This window comes from Ambystoma mexicanum, chromosome 9 (genome assembly GCF_040938575.1).
Source record: "Ambystoma mexicanum isolate Mex_15411 chromosome 9, UKY_AmexF1_1, whole genome shotgun sequence".
In the NCBI taxonomy this organism is placed as follows: domain Eukaryota; kingdom Metazoa; phylum Chordata; class Amphibia; order Caudata; family Ambystomatidae; genus Ambystoma; species Ambystoma mexicanum.
In genome coordinates, this window is record NC_090931.1 from 1,019,922,319 (window position 1) to 1,019,945,070 (window position 22,752).

The following is a 22,752-nucleotide window of genomic DNA, read 5'->3' on the forward strand; positions in this document are numbered from 1 at the left end:
ACAGTAAATGAACTATCTGCACTGATAGATGATGGGCGTTACCAGGTACTCCTTGCCAAAATTTACAGCAAAATGGAAAAGACGGATGAAGCAATTCTTTCACTCCAAAGGGTATTTTTGAAATTGTTGTTCTTGACAGAGTAATTGTTTTGTTTTTTAACCTAACAATATTTTGGGACGGTAAATGCCCACATTCTTTCTTGCTAAATAGCATTTTAAAATGTTTGTAGGTTAATTATGGTACTTCCTCACTGTTTATACATTTTTGCAAGGTACAGTACTGCAGACATTACAGGGCACTCTGCGTTATTGCTCTTTCTGTATAACTTTATGAAGACTTCACAACTTCTCTTTAGAAATGTTAAAGCTATAACAAGCACATTTGCATGTTTTAAAATACTACTTATTGGATGCATCTCCTGACACGATGTTAAGTACAAACCTTTTTTGGACAGTTGTAAAAGTAGTAACATAAACATATTCTTTATTACATACCCAAATTCTACACTGGAAATGGAGAACAACACAGTGCGCACACTCTTACTTAAGTAACACAATACAACGTTCATATAAAACTATAAACCTTAAAGCTATACTCCAACAGCAATGCTAATGCCACTTTATGAGGATTTTGAGGCCTAAGAGCACATGGAATGAATTGACCTCTGTCTTTTACAGCACCAGCAACAGAAGTTAAACTCAGCTAACGATGACACTTAAGACTGAGGAAGGTTGGGTTAAGTGAACACAATGTAAACCTGACAGGACCTGAGGCCTAATGGAACTGTAACATGAGTGCAAAATGTACTTAATGTAAGCTAGCCAATGACATGCTTGGTAGGTATACCACAAATCTGCCACCATGTGCAAACTAAGAATAATGTAAACTGGTAATGATCTTATAATAGATTTTCTGCCAACTGCTAATTAAGATGTTCTATGTGATTCCGTCGAATCACAGCTCCCAAAACCCCACAGCTGTCTAATCCAGCCAACCGAATCCCTCTCCCATGCCAATCCACCAAATCCTTTTTGGGCAATCTCCCAACTATGCGTCCCCCGACCAATTGTTTTTTTTTATCCCCCATAGCCTTGCTTGCCCCATTCCCCCAATCCATCTTTGCCGAATGTGGGTAAAGACATATATTGCCTTTAACATAGAGGGAATATTTAGCGCCTTTTAATAGCATTGTCATTGTCACTTGTCACAAATATTTTGGAAGGATTCTAACTGGCAAAGCATTTCAGAATTCAGGTTAAACCAACATCTTCAACAGGGGGGTCTGAGTCTGTCTGAACCCAATCCACATCCATGCCAGGTATGTCTGTTGATGGATGGATGCAGTGGCCAGAGGCTGTCCAGTATTTGCACTGATTTGCATATGGTCATTCCCCTTTTGTAATAGCTTGGCAGGCGAAGACCGATGGTCTGGAGGGTTGCCCAGAGCAATGCCGGAGGTTAAGATTAATTCTAAACATTCCAGCCATCACCCCTTTCGTTTCATTGGTTAAATGTACCATAATGCTAAATTGTGGGAAACACATGAATAAAGCATGTTAGTAAAACACTGACTCTTCATCACTTATTTCCATTCACAGCCATGTAGGCTATCCTTAAGGCTCAAACACTGGCGCTTTTGGATCCTATTCTCGCTCTCGTGTTTAACGCACTATACAGGACTGGTTTAATCCCTTCTACCTGGCATAAAGCCATTATTGTTCCACTTTTTCAAAAGGGTGATTGGGCTTCACAAATTTCCTACAGTCTCATATCCTTAATGGATGCTTGCTCTAAACCTGTTGCCAAATTGCCACATGTAAGACTATTCCAATGGGTTGACAGCAAGAGAGCTTTAGTGCTAATGCTGCTTTGCTGTGATGAATCTAATGGGGGTCATCACGGATTCCCCGGCGGTGACGTCCTCCCATGTGGCCAGGGGACAACAGCCGCTACCTGATCCTGACCCTTGGAGTGGCTTTGAGGATTGCATGGGAGGAGAGAACAACAGGGGAGATGTCATGACTTCATTGGATGAGATGCAGTGTGTTCCCCTTTCACATGAGGAAGACCTTTTTTCATGAGGGAGACCCTCTAATACCCAGTACCTTAATGACATATTGTCAGCTGCTTGTTCCCCCTTGTAGAGGAAGTAAAGAAACCTCTTCTTTATATTTGTATGGTCAAATGCCCACCTGGGACATGAACACAGCTCCAATCCAACACCTTTTGCTTCTGAGACACCTTTATGTAATGATGTTAAAAAGGACTATTTAAACATCCTGTGTCCAATGACATCCATGGACTTCAACTCCTAGAATCACTAAAGTACTGAGACGAGGAAGATGGAGGAGTTTGAACAAGGTGACAAGCACCTGCAGTCTAGTTGTGTTCTACTCAAATACCCTGTGTGCTGGATGAAGCTCGACCCTGTGCGTCTTTGTGAAGCTCGCAAACGTAAGGATCACGTACTAGTGTGGCGCGAGAAGCAGAAGTGACGTGAAGACGCTGGGAGCCGCAAGAGAGGCCTTGGGCGCTTGGCAGCTCGCAGAGGCAGCGTTCTCCATGCCGGGACCTGAAGAGAAGCAGGCGTATGACCGTGTAGATGTGAAGAAATCCAGAAGGAAGTCCACACACTCCAGCGTGGAAAGGGGGTGAAAGTTTCTCGCTGCAGAAGTGCAGACTAAAGTTGCTGCAGAAAAGTGGTGAGTCTACCCAAAGCCAGTGGAGACCCCGGGGCGTACCAGCGACCGCACCAACGTACATCTGCATATGATAATGTTGTTAATGCTACAAGAAAACTAAATGAATACATAAACTGCAAAATAGAATTCCCAATGAGCTATGGATGTGTGAAATGCAAGTGTGAGGCAAAACGTAAACAAACATTACTGCAAGCATATTTTCCAAGACAAAAGCATCACATACAATATTGGTGATACAGCGAAACTGGAAAACATAGAAGTCCTGGCAAGGCTAGCCCAGGCAATTGAAAAGCATGAGAAATCCTGGCAAGGCAAAACCCCAATTAATTGAAAGTAGAAGTCGTCCTGGCAGGGGCGTATACCAGGCAATTTTCTAAGTTTCCAGAATTATGAAAGAAAGTGTTTTTTTTTTAACCAAGGAGAAATTGGTACTAAAGAAAGACTGTTTCAAATCCCAGCAGAGAATGATGTTGAAGAAAGAGAGTGCTTTCTAAACCAAGGAGAACATTGTGTTAAAGAAAGACTGTTACAGAACTTGTTGCCTACCCAGGTCCTTGTGAATCAAGGAGAGTCTGTTAGCAAAAGAGACAATTACCATCCTACTTAAGAGGGCAAGGGGTCCAGGGCCACCCTCTGGATCCAAGGACTTCCACCTTGGAGAGAGAACATTTTTGTTGGAGCAATTCTTATTTTTAGTTGTGAACACCTTTTGCCAATATCAGGCTGAAGACATTTCTTTGCACATTTTTATTGTTTTATTTTGTAGTGCGAGGGTCAGGATGGGATGTTTTGGACAAAATGGGGGCATTTCAGTTATTGACATCCTGACACAGACCGACCCTTAGTTTTGCTTTTTGGTAGGGAAGTTCCTCTTTAGCATAGTATCAGAGAGGCATTTTCCAACTCATTTGTATTTAATAAATGTCTTTGTATGAAAACATGATAACCTTGTGTCTGGCTCTCATTTCTGACCCCTCACCGCACCTTCATAGCGAAGTTGGGCACACTTGAACAGGTTGTTAATTTCTATTAGCAGTGAATTAATACTTTACCAGTAAAATGGCCTTAGTCTCCTTTTTCTCAACCTTTGATGTGGTCAATCGGGCAAGGTTGTGGTGGTCCCTGAAGGCCATGCATATCCCTGCCCAAATCTTCAATATGCTAATTTTACTTTACCAAGACTCGTAGGCTGCGTTTAGGTATGGCACAGGTGGTATGGTATCTGATTTCTTTTGGCCTGTTTTTGAGGGTTGTGCATTGGCTCCCACTCTACTCCACCTCTGTACCAACTTGCTTAACAGCAAGTTGGAAGCGAAGGGGTTTGGATGCACCATTTAAATGGGCCCACTCATGACTTATGCAGATGACGGGGTTCTCCTTGCACGAACCCCTTAGTGCTAGATCGTCTAATAGATAAAGATAGCAACCGTATGACAGATATAGAATTGCCACTTACCGTGACCATAAGTAAGGAGTTAGTTATTGGCCAAAAATCGAGGAAAATGATCAATTCTGCCGAAATGGTTTGCATTGTGACCGAGTAAAGGAATGAAGATTACCCAGGCTTACAGCTCAGGTGTTCTGTAGTATGTCCAACTTTTACAATCCACCAATCCATTTCCAGCTTTGCTGTATGACCCACATCCTGCCTGGGTCCCTTCCTTTTTCTTTTGATGAACCGAAACAGTCACTAGTCCAACAACAAACCAAGAACAGTGGAGTCCTTCGAGAGAGCAACTATCCATTCCTGACATTGTGCTCCCGAAGACTACTACTAAAATTCACTCCTCAAACAGCGCTCCATATCGGACAACACCTCCAGCCATTCTTCTGCTAGTCACCTGCGAACGAACTGAGAAACAAACAGTCAAGGGAGGGGATAAGCAACCTGCATCGACATGAGCAGCAGAATCACAGTAACACAACTCCCTTCCAAGAAGGCGTATTGCGGGAGGGTTAATGCTTGCCTCTGTGTCTTTAATAGAATCAAGACTCTCTGAGCTGTAAGCCTAGGTAATATTCATATTCTTACGTCCCGTCCCCTTTCCTCCATACTGCATGGGCGTCCCTGCCAAGGGACGGGAGACGGAACCTTTCGAATGGATTGTGTCCTCCAACTTATTCCACACCTTTGACATGTAATGTCCACAGCTGTGCTACTTCGAAACATTTTCGTCAGAGGGCCACCTGCGTTGATGGCGTTGGGTCAATTTCCCTCAAAGGCCTCGAGGGTGATGTCACTGGATGTTATAAATAGGACGCATGGCGCCCGTAGCGTCAGTTCTATTTTTTCCGCAAACATGTTTGCTTCGAGAACTCGGCGCGCCTCATGTATTCTTCGTGAATTTGGCGTCTTTGTCCACCCCTCAGACTCCGCAGTCTGGCTTTAAGACTTGCCGGGACTTCAAGTCGAAAATGTCGATTACGGACCCGCAACGCATTTGTTTGTGGTGTCTGGGCGAGAGTCATGACATCGACGACTGTTCGAAATGCCAGTCGCTGACTGCTAAGGCTTTGAAGGAGCGTAAGGGGAAGTTGCAGGTAAGTTGCGGTTCTAAACCCAGTAAGACCTGAAAATCTGTGATGGGGATGTCCACCAATGATTCGAGGTTTGACTCACCCCATCGGAAGGAGTCCCGGGGATCTCGTTCGCAGAGTGGGTCCCGCCACTCGTCCTCGTCTAGGCACTCCCAGAAGCGGCGTCACTGGTCGCCTTCCCCGTCCTCGTCGGATGATGGCGCTGCAAGGAAAGTGGCTTGTCCCTCTAAGTCCTTGACTCCGGAGGAATGGAATGCCTTCAGGGAGCAGATGCTGGCGATTTTCCGATCCCAGGGCACAGTTCCGTCCGCGCCTTCGGAAGAAGCCGGAAGGGAATGGTTTTGGTCCAAAACTTGTGCACCTTCGGGGCCGGGTCCTTGGCGCGATGCTCATCGGGACCGTAACGGTCCCATTCGGACAAGGTTCAGGTTAATCACCAGAGACGTGCTAGATCCAGGTCTCGGGCTTCGCCCCCGGCAGAAATCTGGTAAGGGCTCGAGGTCGGCGCCGTATCTGTCGGATACAGACGTCGAGATATGCCTTCACACCAGTCCTCAGCGCTGTTGTCAATGATGAAGCCGTCGGCACCCTCGATGCCTTTTGGCTTGAATTTGCCGACGGAGGTCTCTGGTACTGTGGATTCTCCAAGGAAGGCGAGGATGAAGATAGGTCAGATTCGGAATTTGACCCTGTTGAGCTTGATGTGGCTCCTGTCTTTTCCAGGGACAGTCAGTTGGAAGAGTTACATCAGTCTCTCCATAATGCCAGTGGCTTAGACCCATCTTGTGAGGTGGAGTTTGGCAGGCCTGAGCCGGGGCTCATGCTGAGTCTTCTTATAGGAGACAGATGGCTAGGGTTACTGAGTATCTTGGTTGGTCTAGTGCTCCGGATTTATTTGTTCAGGATGACTTGACTGATATTTTGGATCAAGGGCCGTCCACTGACCCAGTGTTGCCTTTTCATTTGAATTCGCAAAAAAAGGATGGCTGCTGCTTGGCAGACCCCGGAGTCTCTTCCGGCAGTTAACAAGTCGTTAACTAAAAAATACTGCCCTTCCAGTAGCGATCCCAGCTATCTAACCGCTCACCCCACTCCCGACAGTTTGGTGGTTCAGGCAGCTACGGCCACCTCGAGGCAAGCGGCGTACCCTACCATCCCTCCTGATAGGGATGCAAGCGCTTCGATAGTTGGGCACGCAAGGTGTTTTCTGCGGGAGTATGGATGTGAAGTCGGCCAACTCCACTTGTGCCTTGGCAAGATTTTCTCACACTCTGTGGAATTAAGTCTCTCTAGCGGCTGAGCATATTCCCGAGGGGAAAGAAAGGGATGGGTTCCTTGCTCTCATGCAGGATGGCAAGGATGCTATGTGTGAATCCCTTCAGTCTGGGTTGGACACGGCCGACAGTGTTAGCCGGTCCATGGCTGCGAGCACTGTTATACACAGGTTTGCATGGTTGCGGAAGTCGGGTTTTGGTAGGACGAGAGGAGCCGGCAATCAAAGGGGTCAACGAAGAAGTACCTGTGGTGTTCGAGGAAATAGAGGTGCCAAAGCCGCTCAAGCAGCAGCCTCTTTGCTTTCAGGTGCTGCCACAGCCGCTCCAAAACAACTGAGGCCATGTTCCGTTGTTCACCGGTTAGGGGCAGACTGTCTCAGCAGCTCGAAGATTGGCGAGTTATTACTTTGGATGCGTGGGTTGTGGACACAATAGCCCACTGCTACTGCCTTCCCTTATAAAACTAGTGCCTGTAGCAGAGAGGAACAAGGGATGGTATTCCCCATATTTTTTTATTCCAATGAAAGACGGGAGACTGAGACCCATCTTGGACTTGCGTTGGTTGAACAAGTTCCTCAGGAAGGACAAGTTCAAGATGGTCACTCTTTCTCAGGTCCTTCAGGCCCTTCGACTTCAAGATTGGTTGATGTCTCTGGACCTACAGGATGCTTACTTTCATGTGCCGATTAATCTAAAGCACAGAAAGACCTGAGGTTTGCGGCTGGCAGCTCGCACTTTTGAGTCCTGCCATTCAGATTGACCTCCGCCCTGAGGGTCTTCACCAAGCTAATGGTGGTGGTGGCAGCGTATCTCTGGCGAGGGGGGGATTCACGTCTACCCCTACCTGGACGACTGGCTGATCCGAGCATGTTCTCCCGAGCAAGCTCTGGATTATCTCAGTCTCACCTGGCGCTCCCGCCACAAGCTGGGCTTCTCCCTCAATTTCAATAAGTCGCATCTGACACCTTCTCAACAGCTCCAGTACATCGGGGCTGTGTTGGACACGTCTTTGGGAAAGTGATCGCCTCCCAAGTTGAGGGCTCATCACATTGTACAGATGGTGGACACATTTCAACATGCCCAGATTCTTCTGGCTTTTGTATTCTTAAGGTTGCTTGGCCATTTTGGCAACCTTGACCGGAGGTGATGGTGGTGACGGACGCTTCCCTCACAGGATGGGGAGTTCGTGCAGACGATCGGACCGCCAGCGGTCATTGGTCTCCGTCTGAGTCCAAACTCCACATCAACCTGTTGGAGCTGAGGGCCATCAGGCTGGCCCTAAAGGCTTTTCTGCCGCCTGTGCGGGGGAAGAGTGTCCTGATCATGACGGACAACACAGTGGCCATGCATTACCGCAACAAAAAAGGGGGGGGTAGGGTCACTCCCGTTGTGCAGAGAGTCAATGTAGCTCTGGCTCTTGCCAATCCAGCAAGGAATTTCACACTCAGAAGTTCATCTGGCCGGAGAGGAGAATGCGGCGGCGGATGCTCTGAGCAGGCAGAGCACAACCTCTCACGAGTGGGAGTTGGCTCAGGAAGTCCTTCTGGAGATCTTCGCCCTTTGGGGAACCCCCCAAGTGGATCATTTTGCGACCAGTGCCAACCAGAAGTGCAAGAGATTCTGCTCAAGGGAATTTCCTCCCAAGAGGAGCCTTAGGGGACGCGTTCGTCATGGATTGGTCATTCCCACTTTTTTACGCGTTTCCTCCGGTCCCCGTCAAGTGCTAAGGAGGTTGTGGAGGTTTGGATCCCACATGATCCTCATTGCTCCGGATTGTGCCAGGAGAGAGTGGTAAATGGACCTGTTAGGCAGAGTTTGTGTGCAGTACCCTTTGGGACCACTATACACAACTAGGAATACAGGTGTTAGCCAAACCAACCTTTGGTATAAGTCTGTACTACACTGTTTTGCTGTAGCATTGCTGAGCAGCCAGGCTTATCTCAAGAGGGAATGTGAGCTGTAAGGGTGTTACATAGATGTCTATAATTACAAGTGTTCAAATAGACTTATACTCAAGGTTTCTTGGTACAACACGTATTAATTTATTACACAGTCAGTTAGAAAACATTCACTAGAGGGAGGCAATCTATATCACACGCAAATATACTTCAGTACTTCAGAATATCAGGCTCTGAGGCATTTAAACTACTTTGAAGGAGGAACAAAATGGCATTCAGAGCATTTGAAGTAGGAGCAAAAAGGCATAAGGCATAAGTTAATAAAAAGGCATAAGTTAATAAAACGAATATTACAGTTACTCTTAAACAGTGCAAATAGTTTGAGTTCCCCAGAGGAGTTGATAGGTTAGGCCAAAGTCAATGGACTAAAGTCTTGTATAGGATAAAGCAGTTCTGGAAATTAAACGGAAAAGTCTTTTCCAAAGTTCTCAGTAGTAGTTTGTAAAAGAAAGATAAATATGTTGGGTCACAAGCTGACTAGGCCTGCAAGTTGACAAGGTTTCAAGCACTTTCGCAGTGAGAGGTAAGTTCTCTCGGTCGGGTTTTCACAGTACCTTACAATGAAGAAAAAGATGCAGCTGAAGAGGTCTGTTCCTGGCGGTTGCTGCAGATCTCGCTGTTCCTGAGCCTCAGTCGTGGGGACAAGAGGGAGGACGTCGGGGGACTCCTGCACTGCATGGGGACTGGTCAAACAGCTTACGAAGGCAAATCTTCAATTCCGGTAGCTGTCGTCTCCCTGGCTATTCGGTTTCCTGCAGCACTCTGAGTAAAATACAACCAGCTCCGAGAATGGTATCCAGGTGGTTTGAGTTGATTGGTCCCACGGTCCCACCAACTCAAAGGGAGAAGTCCTTGAAGGGCTTCTCTGTTGAGATGAACTTGGTAATTCGTACCTGCAGCAGGGCTTCACCGGGCAAACCAACGGTCCAGGAGTTGTAGCAGCCATCCTCTTCCAGCTCGTCTTCGGTTCTTTCATTCCAGTGGTCGTCCCTGCCTTTCAAGCCAAGAGACCCGCCTTTTAAAGTTTTCTCCTATTCATCCCAGCCTAGCTGCCACTCGCCCAGCAGGGTGGCTGTCCATGCCGGACAGTTAGCCAGCCAATAACGCCAGAGTGCATTTGGGTCTCTTAGGAGACTAAGCACAGGGAGTTTTGGGCACCTCCCTCGCTTCCTGCCCACCCCAGACACTCAGGCGCCATAGGCGGTCTTCAGTCCAGAAGCCCCCCAAAGGCGTAGGAACAAAGGGACCAAACCTGGTTTGGCGTGCAGAGACAAACTCTTGAAGGACCTTTCCAAAAAGAAATGGCTAAAAAAGAAGACTGGGACATGTTTAAACAAAGGAGGCTCAGACGCCATCTTGAAAAACATGGCTCCCGCGATTTAACGCTACTGGTGTTCGCAGTTGGGAAAAATCATTGTAGTTTGTTGTAAAACCACTGCCACCAGCCATTTTGAGAGGAAAGGGTAGCATTTGACTGCTACATGAGTTTATAGACATAGGGGATACTAGGTAACCCCTCCAGCACTCTATAGTAGGATAGGTTGTGCTGGGTCTAGGAATTTGAAAAGACTAGTAATTTTACTTTACTTTAGCTGGGAAGCAGTAGTTTATCCCAGAGAAGGTATTTAAACCTTGGGACAGCCTAAAAGGCTTCCGCTGTGTCACTGCACTGATGGTGCTGTGTGACACACATGAAAAGATCATGCCTAGGGAGTTGTCTAAAACTCCATAATCAAAGAACACACGAGTAAAACACACATCAAAATACATGAGCGAGTGGGAAAAAAGGCTCACACTTTCTCCAGGTGAAAAAAATATAGTCCTCAAAATCCAGCAAAGTTGCTGGGGTCTCTAAGGTGAACGAAATTAGCACATTTATGAGAATTCTTCCTAACAGGTCCTTCTAGAGATGTCCATCTGTCCTCCACGCCGTCTTCCCTCGCCAGGGGGGAGTGGAGTCGGGGTTCACCATCCAGAGGTCAAGACTCTCAACCTTCACACTTGGTTTCTGAAAGGTTGAGATATAAGGATTGGGACCTCCCGTATGACGTGATGGAGGTGTTGCTTTCGGCCAGGCCACCAGCAACCAAATACCTGTACCGTTGGCGTAAGTTTTGCGACGGGTGCAGAGGCCACGATGTCGATCCTTTTCAGTGTTCCATTCCCATGGTTCTGTCTTTCTTGTCTTCTTTGGCCCACAGGGGTCTTCAAGTAGGTACTATTAAAGGCTACCTGGCGGCGCTGTCTATCTTCAAGCACTCGTCTGAAGAATGTTCTTATTTTAAGATTCCTTTGATTTCACAATTTCTGTAAGGGCTCACTAATGTGTTCCCACCCCCCAGATGGGTGCTCCGTTTGAACCTTTGCACTCTTGTCCTTTGAGACTGTTGTCTTTCAAGGCGGTTTTCTTGGTTGCGGTTACATCCACTCGCAGAGTGAGTGAATTGCATGCCCTTTCATCTAAGCCACCCTTTACTGTGTTCCACAAGGATAGGGTTGTAGTGAGCATACGTCCAACCTCTCTACTTAAGGTAGTATCCGAGTTTCATTTAAGCCAGAAATTGGTACTTCCTGCTTTCTATCCTCCTCCTCATTCTGGTAAGGAAGAGGAGCGACTCCATAGGTTGGACCCTAGGAGAGCTCTGAGCTTTTATATTACTAGGATGTCCAGGGTCAGAGTGGACGATCAACTCTTTGTGGGGTATGCTGGACACTGATTGGGCCGGGCTGTTACCAAACGGACCTTGTCCAGTTGGATTATCCTCACCATTACTAAATGTTACAGATTGGCGGGCAAGGACTCTCCTGAGGGGTTGCGAGCTCACTCCACTAGGGGCGTGGCTACTTCCACAGCCCTGCAGCGGGGAGTTCCTATTAGGAATATTTGTGACGCTGCTACATGGGCTTCTATCCACACCTTTGTCAAACATTACTCCCTAGATACGCTCCATGGTCAAGATATGGCCTTTGGTAAAGCGGTTCTTTATTCTGCTGTCTGATTGGGTATTCTAAATTCTTCTCCCTCTTCCATTTTCTGGTACTGATTTGGGAGTCTGTCAAAGATGTGGAATAAGTTGGAGGACACAATCCATTCGAAGAACAAGTTACCGACTGGTTGTTCCTCCAACGTATTCCACATCGCCCTACCGGCGTGCCCCACTGGAGAATTTCCTATGCTATTGCAGCTTGCATTCCCTCAAGGCTATGTGCAGTCAAGCAGGCATTGTGTACGAGCAGGTCACATGTTATGGTGGAAAAAACATAAACTGAGACTACGGGTGCCTTGCGTCCTATTTGTAACATCCGGTGACGTCGCCCTCGACGGAGGACTTCGCGGGACATCGACGCAGGACGCCCTCTGCCGATAAATGTCCGAAGTAGCACAGCTGTGGACATTACATGTCAAAGATGTGGAATACGTTGGAGGAACATCCAGATGAAAGAACCAGTTGGTAAGTAACTTGTTCTTTTCACCAGACAAAACCTTCTTCCCCTTTAAATTTAGAGGCGCGTGGGGGTGCGGCCCTGGAAGCATGCGCTGCCCTGACTCCGGCCCTCCGGCACCACAACCCAGTCCCCTTTTCCGCGTCAACGGGCCGAATTCACCAGCGCTCCTGGGTTTGGCTTCGGCCATGTAATTCCACGCACAGAGACTTCTTCCCTTTGTCTTTTTTTTGTCTTTCTTATCATTCAAGTACTTAGTCCTCAGGCGTGTCACTCCTCTCCGGCGCATGTCCTCTTCCACAGGATTCAGCAGGTGTACATCCTGCAACAGGCTCTTCCCAACTTCAGACCCCCACGCCCTCTGCCTACGTTGCCTTGGCCCAGACCACGGTTGGCAAGCTTGTACAGCGTGCAACATGTCATCAAAATCGCTGGAGAACAGACTAGCCAGGTGGACGGGAGCTCTTCCAGAAGTCGCCTCCAGAGGACCTTATGAACTTCGTGAAACACCGAGCCAGGCCATTGTAGGGCTGCTGTTTTCCATCGCACCCCGCAAGGGAGACCCCTTCCCAAGGACTCGCCCGCGCGGGAGAGACCACTCAGGTCCTTGTACCAGCACGTGCGCCGAGGCTGCTGCAGCTACCGGCCTTGGGGCCGAGGGATCCTTGGATCCTCCCAGCATCAGTGATGAGGGACCGGAAGGTTCTTGTACCGGATTGGTTTCCGAGGGGCTTTGCCCTTGTACCTGCAGTCTGGCCGAGGGGCTATGCCCTAGTACCGGCAATACGTGCGAGGGGGGGCGCCTAAATGCAGCTCTTCCGACCCCCGGGTCAAGGGTGTCGCACCTACCGGGTCTAGGCTCTAGGAGCAGGGTAGGCCTTGTGATCCACACACAAGAGTCTTGGAGGAGGCTGGGCCCAGCGAGCCAAGGAACACGTTGCAGGCAGTTCGACAAGATGACTGCCACGCCAGGCAGAGGCACCCGTCCGACGCCATTCTAGGAGTTCAGCGAAGAACGAGTGTCAAGGTGGGACTGCCCTCAACCAGGTAGATGGCCACAGCCTATCCTTTTTATGTGCGTTTCCCACTGCGTCCATATGGGCAGGGTATGCAGCGGCTCCAGCAGCCCCCGGCTAACCCGTCAGTACCCCCTACCACCTCTCCAACAGTGAAGAGGGGTTCTTTGAGAGGTTCCTCTGGCTCATGAAGTCACCACGGATGGGGGTTATCCTCATGCACGCCTTCAGGGAGGTCCTCCCTACAATGCTACGGGCACCACAAGCTCCTCCGCCAGAGCTCCCCAGCCGATTCCTTAGGCGGTTCCGTACCAGCCTCCGCCTCCTCCTCAGCCTCTGGCCGCAGTCCCTGTACCCCAGACTCCAGCTCCAGCTACTCCTCCACCTCCGCAGAATCCTCCTGATCCACAGTGTACAGATGAGTCGGAGGATCCGGACACGCCATCCTCAGCCAGGGCCTTCCACGAACATCTTGCGGGGCTGGCGGTGTACCTGGGCATACCCCAACCCGAGGTTGAGCAGCCGGCAGAGGGGGTTCTGGATGAAGTCCTCACGCAACGCCCCTCTGCCAAAACAGGATTCCACTGCAAACCGATGTAGTTTCCCTGGCCAAGAAGGGTTAGCTCAAACCCCACTCGGTCCAGCCGGTCAATCGGCATCTGAAAGCCAAGTACAGGCAGATGGAGGGGGATACACTCTTGCTATCGGCCAATCCACAGCCACACTCCTCGGTGTTTGCTGCGGCATCACTATACTCCAAGCCTCAGTCGTCATCAACCTCCACAGCACCAATGCTACTATGCAAGGAGGAGAAGATCTTGGAAGCGTACGGGAAGAAGTTGTATTCCAATGCATCCTTGCATCTTCGTCAGGCCAACGCCGATGCCATGCTGGCGGCCGCTAACCAAAGGTTATGGCGGGAAATTGCGGACTTCCTCCCGGAACTCCATACGCAGAGCCAATCACGTTTTAAGGCGGGACTGGCTGAGGCAAAGCTGGTGGTGCAGGACCTCATGGAATCCACTGTGGTCCATATTGACACCCCTGGCCGTGCCATCTGTATTGCCACAGACATGAGAAGGACAGCCTGGCTCCTGGCAATGAAATTCAACCTAGACGTCCAGGAACGCATATTAGATCTATTGTTGGAGGGGGAGGGGGACTTCTTCCACTCCACCATGGACAAAGAGCTGAACAAGCAAAAGAACCGCTCACAAACGGCCAAGTCTTTATCCATCTTGACAAAGACCACGCCCAAGTCGTACACCCATTCACAACAGTGCTCCAACAGGGGACGTACGTATGGAGGGTTCCACGGCTTCCAGGAACGGAGATCCAGGCAGCCTGACCGCTCGCCGTCTCAGAACCGGCTTAAGCAACAAAAAGGGGTGTGGAGGGAGTAAGGGCTTTTTCCAGTCCCCCTCTTCCGCGACAGCCTCAGAGGGAAAGAAGACATGACACACCCATTCGGGTCCACGTGTCTCCGGTGGGGGGGCAGGCTTGCTCTCCATGCACATTTCTGGTGCCAGTATTTCGCGGACCCTTGGATTCTCTCTGTAGTATCCACGGGGCACCGCCTACCCATCCCAGCCTCTCCTCCCTCCTCCCCTCTACTCCCCCCAAGTTGGGACAGCAACTCTTCTGGGGGAGATCTGGTCGCTCATAGAGAGCCAGGCAGTGGAGAAAGTCCCAGCCTCCCAGCAAGGCTTGGGCTTTTACTCCAGGATTTTCGCCATTCATTAGAAGAACCAGGCGGGCCGGAGAGTTGTGCTGAACCTTTCCACCCTCAACCTCTCCTTACCCCTACAAAAATTCAAGATGGTTATGCCAGCTTTTATATCAGAGAGGTTGTGCAAGGGAGACTGGATGTGCTCCCTGGATCTGAAGGACGCGTACCTACACGTCCCAATTTCGCAGCCCCATCTTTTTTTCCTCCGGTTCCAGATCATGGGCTCCCATTTTCAATACAAGGTCCTTCCTTTTGGCCTCAACTCGGCCCCCAGGGTCTTTACCAGGCTAATGAATACGGTAGCTGCCCTCCTAAGAGCGCAGGGCCTTTACATCTACCCATACATCAATGACTGGCTCATCAGGGCTACATCTCCGAAAGTGGGTCACCACTCTTCCCATGCCCTTATGAACACACTGCACGATCTGGGCTTCTCGCTCAATCTCAAGAAGACGCAGCTGCAGGCCACGCAGACTGACATTCTTGGGCCTCATCTGGGACACGTGCTCCGAGAAGGTATTTCCGTCGAAGGACAAGATCTCGGCCATCAAGAGGGCCACCACCCACTTGCTCAGCAGAGAGGTGACCTCGGCATGGTGGTACCAGCATCTCCTGGGTCTCTTGGCGGCAGTCCTATTAGCTGTTCCACACACATGATTGAGGATGAGGAGGTTTCAGCTGCACTTCGCGGCCTCATGGAACCAGGAGCGGGGCTCCCAATCAGAGATGATCAACGTTCCTCCATCTCTCCACCCGGACCTAACATGCAGGGACTGCAACCTATGGACGGGCAAGCCCTTTCGGCCGCCCACCCTGCACGCCACCATCACCACAGATTCCTTGCTCGAGGGCTGGGGAGCCACCCTGCATGATCTCTCGATCCACAGCACCTGGACTAGACCGGAGCAGGAATACCACATCAATTGGTTAGAGCAGAACACCATCTGGCTAGCGCTCAGAGCATTCCTATCGCTTCTCAGGGGCAAGGTTGTCCTCATCCAGACAGACAACTTGACCAGCATGTACTACGTCAACAAGCAGGGAGGCACCAGATCCCCTCTGCTGTGCAGACTGGCAATCAGCATGTGGAAGTGGGCCCTGGAAAATGACATCTACCTCATGGCAGTCCACCTCCCAGGGGAATCCAACCTGGAGGCAGACAGGCTCAGCAGGTTGGGAGCAGACAATTAAGAGTGGCAGCTAAACAACCTCATTGTTCAGGAGATCTTCAACAGGTGGGGTCATCCGCAGATGGATCTCTTTGCCACCTGGCACAACAAGAAGTGCCCTCAGTTCGCCTCCTGGCAGGGACAGGGATCTGGCTCCCTGGGCGACGCATTTCGGCTTCAGTGGAATGTCATAAAGGCTTACGCCTTCCTGCCCACTCCGCCGATTCACAGAGTGATTTGCAAGATCAAGGAGTCTCTCCAACTCAACATCATTCTAATAGTTCCATGGTGGCCGGCCAGGCCATGGTTTTCAGAGCTGCTCAGCCTCTCAGAGATGCCCCGATTCACGTCCCGACGGGCCCAGCACATCTTCTGGTGCAGCAGGGGGGCAGGGTCATCCACCCTGCACCTCAGAAACTAGCCCTCATGGCGTGGTGCCTGAGCAGGTAATGCTGCGGCACCTCGGCCTCTCCCAGGCTAATCTGGAAATCATAAAGGGCGCAAGGAGCAAGGCTACCAGGACCCAGTATAATAGTAAATGGACCAGGCTATGCCACTGGGCGGACTCCAAGGAAATCGACCCCCCCCCCCAGGCATGTACTTTGGATGATGTGCCTGGACGATGTGCTCTCCTTCTCGGCGCACCTCGCCCCCTCTGGTGTGCAGGTGGACACCTGCCGTACATACCTCGCAGCCATCGGGGCATACAGGAACTCGGAGAAAGGGATTTTCTCCTCCTCCAATCCAATCGTCAAGAAAAATTTGACGGGGCTGGCAAGGCTCTACCCGCACCTCGTGTGGGACCTTAATATAGTCTTGGATGCACTCGCGCACAAACAGTTTGAGCCGATGGCATCCGCGGACATCAGGAGGGTCACCATCAAGACGACCTTACTAGTCAGCCTCACCTCGGCTTGTAGAGTCAGAGAAATCCAGGCACTGGTCGCCTCGGAACCATATATGACCTTTCACAAGGACAGGGTAGTCCTGCGGACACACCCAGCATTTTTGCCCAAGGTGCCGTCTGCTTTCCACTTGAACGATGAAATAGTCCTTCCTACGTTCTTTGACGATCCTAAGGACGAAGTACAGAGAGTGCTGCACTGCCTGGATGTCAGGCGTGCCCTGAAATTCTACTTGGACAGGACCAAGGGCTTCTGCAAATCGGACGCACTGTTCGTCACTTTCAGAGGATCAAGACCAGGCTATCAGGCCTTCAAGGCCTCCATATCCCACTGGATGGTCATCAAAGAAGCGTACGAGGGCCAGCACAGGCCGCTTCCGGCCAACATGCATGCCCACGCAGTCAGGGCCAAGGCAACGGCCATCACCTTCCAGCGCCATGTCCCTTGGCAAGTCATAAGCAGGGCAGACACTTGGGCCACTCCCTCAGCTTTCTGCAAGTATTTCTGTTTGGATGCCTGCTCTAGATCTGATGCGGCTTTCGGACAGGTGGTTGTCAGGAACCTATTGGCTTAAAGAGGGTCTCCTATCCACCATGGGTCTACATTCATTTGTAATCACCCATGCAGTATGGAGGAAAGGGGATGGGATGTAAGTGTAATTATAAGTTACTCACCGTAGTGACTAACGTACTCTTCGTCCTTAGTTCCCTTTCCTCCATACGTCCCACCATCCTCAACCCTAATTATACTGGTGTTATTATGCAATGTTAATTCTATTGTTGACGCGTCAATGGGGGACTGAGGTGTGGCGCGGGAGGGAGGAGTCAGGACAGCTCATGCTCGCAGGGTCGCACCCCAGCACGCCTCTAAATTTAATGTGGAAGAAGGTTTTCTCTGGTGAAAAATGTTCCATCTCCTTGGAAGGGACGCCCATGCAATATGGAGGAAAGGGGACTACGTTAGTCACTGCAGTGAGTAACTTATAATTTATATGTTAAGACTGGAGGTGAGCATTATGCCTGTTCAAAGCTGTTTAACACCGCTGCAGCTACTGCTGACCCTGGCTTAAAATAGAACGTCTTAAAAGTAATCTCTAAAGACCAGTCAGCAGATTTCAGTATATCTTATGAAGATGCCCCCGCTGCAAAGGCCTTAGAAACCTTCACACCTCTAGCAGAACGGACTCCAAAAACACTAAAATCAGTACTGTTAGGGAGAATTCTCAGATATGTGCCAATTCACTCTACCTTAGAGACTCCCAGCAACTTTGCTGGATTTTGAGGACTTGATTTTTTTTTAACCTGGAGCAAGTGAGACCCCTTTTCCTACTCAAGTATTTTAATGTGATTTTGTACTACGTTTCTCTTTTGGTTGTGGAGTGTGACAAACTGCATAGGCATCATCTTTTACATTGTGTCACACAGCACCTTCAGTGCAGTGACACAGGGAAGTCTTTAAGATTTCCCAAGGGTTAAATAGCTTCTCTGGGATAAACTACTGTTTCCCAGAGCAGTAAAGTGAAATTGACTTTACTTATGTTTGTAACTTTCTAGACCCAGCACACACTATCTTACAATAGGGTGCTGGAGAGGTTACCTAGTATCCCCTTTGTCTACCTTCTCATGTAACATTTTCATGTTACCCTTTCCTCGATGAATGGCTGGTGGCAGTGGTTTACTTTTTACTACCGTTATGGGTTTTTACTGCGACCTGCTTTCGTAGCTACGATAAAGCACCAATGGGTGCCATTTTTGTCAACATGGCCTTGGTTTTTACTTTGTTTGCCATTTCTTTGTGGAAAGGTCCTTCTTGAGATTTACTCTGCGTTCCAAACCAGGTTTGGTCCCTTTGTTTGTTTTGTCTTTGGCAGGCTTCACGAGTGAAACCTGCCTCTGGCTCCAGGGTATCTGCCAGGGGCTTGAAATGAGGGAGGTGCCCGAAACTCCCTGTGCTTAGTCTCCTAGGAGACCCAAATGCACTCCGTGGTGATTGACCGGCTGACTGTCTGGCAAGTACAGCCACCCTTCTGGGTGACTGACAGCTAGGCTGAAATTAATGGGAGCAAGCTGCATAAAAGGCGAGGCTTTTTGGCTTGGAAGGCAGAGTCGACCACTGGACAAAGGAATCCGAAGAGAACTTGAAGAAAACCCCTGCTGCAACTCCTTGACTGTTGGTTTGCCCCGTGAAGCCCTGCTGCTGCGCTGAAACTCCACTTTCGTATCAACCGAGAAGCTCCTGCAAGGACGACTTCTCCCTTTTGAGTTGGTGGGACCAATAAACTCCAAAGTCAGTCACCTGGACACCCTCTCAAAGCTGTTTGAATTTCCACATAGGTGATGCTGGAAACCGAATAGGCAGGGAGAGGAACACCAGTTTGTGTGTGTTGCTTTTAAGCTGGCCAAGAGCTCCAGGAAGATCCTCCGGACTCACCGGAAGCAGGACTGACCGAGCCTGAGCCCCCTCAACAGAGTGCGGGACCCCAGAAGCAAGTAAAGCCCAGCTGAACAGCCAGGAACCACAGTGTTGCTATTTGCGGTAGTCTCGAGAAGCTGAAACACCCAAGTGCCACTTGTTTGAGGTTTGCCGGTTGCGAGCAGTGACCATCCCATTGCAGTGCAGGAGTCCCCAGAAGTCCTCCCTCTTGACCCCATGACTGAGGCCCAGGAACAGTGAGATCTGGAGAGCTGCACAGGAACAGAAGTCATCTGCTGCACTTTTTCTTCAATCTAAAGGCACTGTAAAGTCTGATAGAATTTACCTCTTGCTGTAGAGTGGCTTGCATCTTCTACTGCTCACAAGTCTAACAGATTGTGGCCCTACATTGATTCTTCTTTTTTTCAAAGACTTCTAAAAACATTGTGCAAAGACTTTTCATACCTGCAAAGGAGTACTTCAGCTCATAGACTTTTGCCCATTGACTTTGGCCTAGCCTATCACACTGAATAACTCTTGTTGGGGGATCCAAAAGTATTTGCCTGGTTGAGAATATTTGTGATCTCTTGTATGTGCTAATAACCTTTTCCCTTTAACCTAATTCCTAAGTACTTCTAAATGCAACAGTGATACATGAATGTCCCCAGCACCCTAACTATTGAGACACCGGAGGGTGTAGGTTGTCTGTGGGCCAAACCAAAAGGGTACTCACTCATTTAGAAACGTCTGTGTTTTGAAATATATTTGTGTGGTGTTTTAAATTGCTCCCTTCTGAAGAAGGCTTATTCTAAATGACTGATAAATACATTAATAATTGTTTTATCAAGAACCTTTGTGTGTAAGAGTTTGTGAATACTTGCCACCTCTCCCCTACAGCTCACATTGACCCCTCTTGAGATAAGCCTGGCTGCTCCACAGGCTACCAACCTGTGTAGTGCAGACATATACCAAAGGTTGGGTTTCTATTGCAGGAGGTCAGAGTTGTTGTAGTGCACCCAAAGGGTACTGCATACAATCTTGCCTAACTAGTACCTGCCAACTCCATAATCTCTCCGAGCCACCTGGCTATTGCGGCGGAAGCTGTGGCCTGAAACAGTTTCTTGCGCGCTATCACCAACTGATGCACTTCCTACAGCCTGACTGCTTCTGTCACTTTCTCGTAATCCTAAATACAACGGGCTACACATAGCTTAAGATTATTCGGAAAATATGGATAGGAAATCACCCTGGACCCACCCTTAGTCTGCTTAGCAATATTAAACGCTACTCCATCTGGATAGAATATGTTCCTAATATTTTCTAATGCTTTGTCATCGGACACTCTCCTACATGACACTAAACAAAGCAATATTGCTAGTTTGCCCGACAGCCTGGTCCCTGGCACTATCGTTATCCGGCCAAGAGAGAAATAATCTAAAGATTGTGTCAAAGTCCCAGAGGACTGAATAAAGCATAGTGGTGGCTTATGCATCTTCACCCCATTTAACAGTCGGACTACAGCCGGGTGCTCTGCGATGGGCAGTCCGTCCACTTACTTATGTCCTGCCGAAATAGCGCACCTATACACTCCCAGAAAATTAAGCACTTGCGCTATCGGTACAGAAACAGGATGAACACTCTTTTGGGCGCACCAACATTCCCACTTGTCTCATGCGGCGCCATAGCTCCGAAGCATGGAGGGAGCCCAGGAATCACTAAAGCATTCAGCAGCGTCACTCGAAAGCCCCAGCAGATCCCATCTCTGCCCAAAATTCTGCAGGCTAAATGCTGCAGGTCCCCACTCAGACCAGCTGGTGATCCTGACCCGACGGACTCACCAGAAGGATGTGCTGAAACGGAATCCTCCTCGGAAAATCCAGGAAGAATTCTTATCAGAACTGGAAACCAGGATTAGGACTTCCAAAATGGCCCTACCACCACAAATTCTGCCTTTTTGCTGCAAACGTTTGCCAGCAGTCGTGTCAACATAACGAAAGGCGGAAATGCGTAATGGACTGTTCCCGCCCAACTGTGGTGGAACGCATCTGTCCCCAGCGCTCCCGGGATCCAGCCTCCAACTGAAATACCTGGGAGTCTGCACGTTCAACCTGGATGCAAAAAGATTGCTGTCCAGAGGATCCCAGATCACCTGAAACTTTATAAGAACATCTGTATGCAACCTCCAGTCACTACCGTCTACTAGATATTGTGAATTCCAATCCACCACTACATTCTGCTCCCCTGGGAGATATCTGCCATCACCATCAAGTTCCTCTCTAGTCAATGGGGCCAGAAATCTTTTGCCAACTCGGTTAACATTCTGGACTTAATCCCCCTTAGCCGGTTAATGTACCGAAATTGCTGAGGTATTGTCCATCTTGAGCAAAATGCAGAAATCTGCGTTCTCCATGGCAAAATTCCATACTGTGAATGAACCAGCCAGCAGTTCGAAACAATTTGTGGAGCTTCAACTCATCGTCTGATCATTTGCCTCCTTTCTCTAGCTGTCTGCATCTGGTTCCCCAACTGGCTCTACTTGCATCGGATTCTAGGACTATTTCAGGGACGTTGCCAAAAATGGTGCGCCCGTTACAAGCCTCCATGTTCTGCAACCACCATGTCAACTCAGTCTTGGCATACTCATCTAGCGGCACTAACGGATGATACCTTCCCCTGTCCCGGAGATGTCCGATCTTCAGCCTCTGGAGCGCTCTCTAATGCAACGGCCTGGGGAAAACCGCTTGAAGGGATGCAGCCAGCAGCTCCACTACTCTGGCTAGAGTCCGAAGCGAAATACTCTTCACCCTGAGAATCCTCAACTTTTTTCGGATTTTATTTTCTGAACTTGTTGTTCTACAGTCGCTTTGCCGGTGTCTATCATGATTCCCAAGAATTCTAACCGCTGGTTGGCTGTTAGCTGAGACTTCTTCTGATTGATCAGAAACCCTAGCGAAGTGAGGAGCACACACACACCCATTGCACTTGCTCTTGCAAGGCTATCCTGTCCTGCGCTAGAATAAGGATATCGTCCAAATACACTGATTTGCACGCCCCTGTCACTTACTGCTGCTGCTACCGGGTGCATGACTTTGATGAATGCCTGGGGAGTTGAAGCCAGCCCGTAGGGGAGGCGCTTGAAGTGCTAACTCTCCTCCTTCTAGAGGAAGTGGACGAACCACTAGTGCTCTGTCGCTATGGGGATGGTGGGGTATGCATCTTTGAGGTCTAGCATCACTAACCAGTCCCCTTGCCAGAACAAATCTCGGAGGAGATGAATCCCCTCCATCTTGAAGTGCCTGTAAATCAGCCACCCGCTGTGCTCCTTCAAGTTGCTCACTGGCCTCGACTTCTGTATTCTGTGCACGAGAAACATATTGCTGAGAAATTCGGGTGCGTCTAGCATACTGCAAAAGACTCTCTTCTTCCTGCGCTCACTGGCCGGGACAGGGTTCCCCTCTCTGAAGGGGGCAATTTGCGAACTCCAACTGCAACCCTGTCAGAGCTTATTAAGACCTAGGAGTCGCTTTACAATTGCTGCCGCTTCTGTATAAATAGACTTGTCTTGCCCCCCCACTGCTGAACTGTGTTCGCATTGCGCTCTTAC

General features: G+C 49.3%; 1 protein-coding gene across 1 annotated transcript in view; it reads left to right on the forward strand.

Annotated features, from left to right (window-relative positions):
- TTC21B (tetratricopeptide repeat domain 21B) overlaps positions 1-22,752 on the forward strand; it is a 1,345,192-nt gene that overhangs the window by 657,555 nt on the left and 664,885 nt on the right. The window contains exon 19 of the mRNA XM_069616283.1: positions 5-111. Within this exon, the coding sequence (XP_069472384.1) occupies positions 5-111 (107 nt within the window). The remainder of the gene's footprint in view (positions 1-4; positions 112-22,752) is intronic.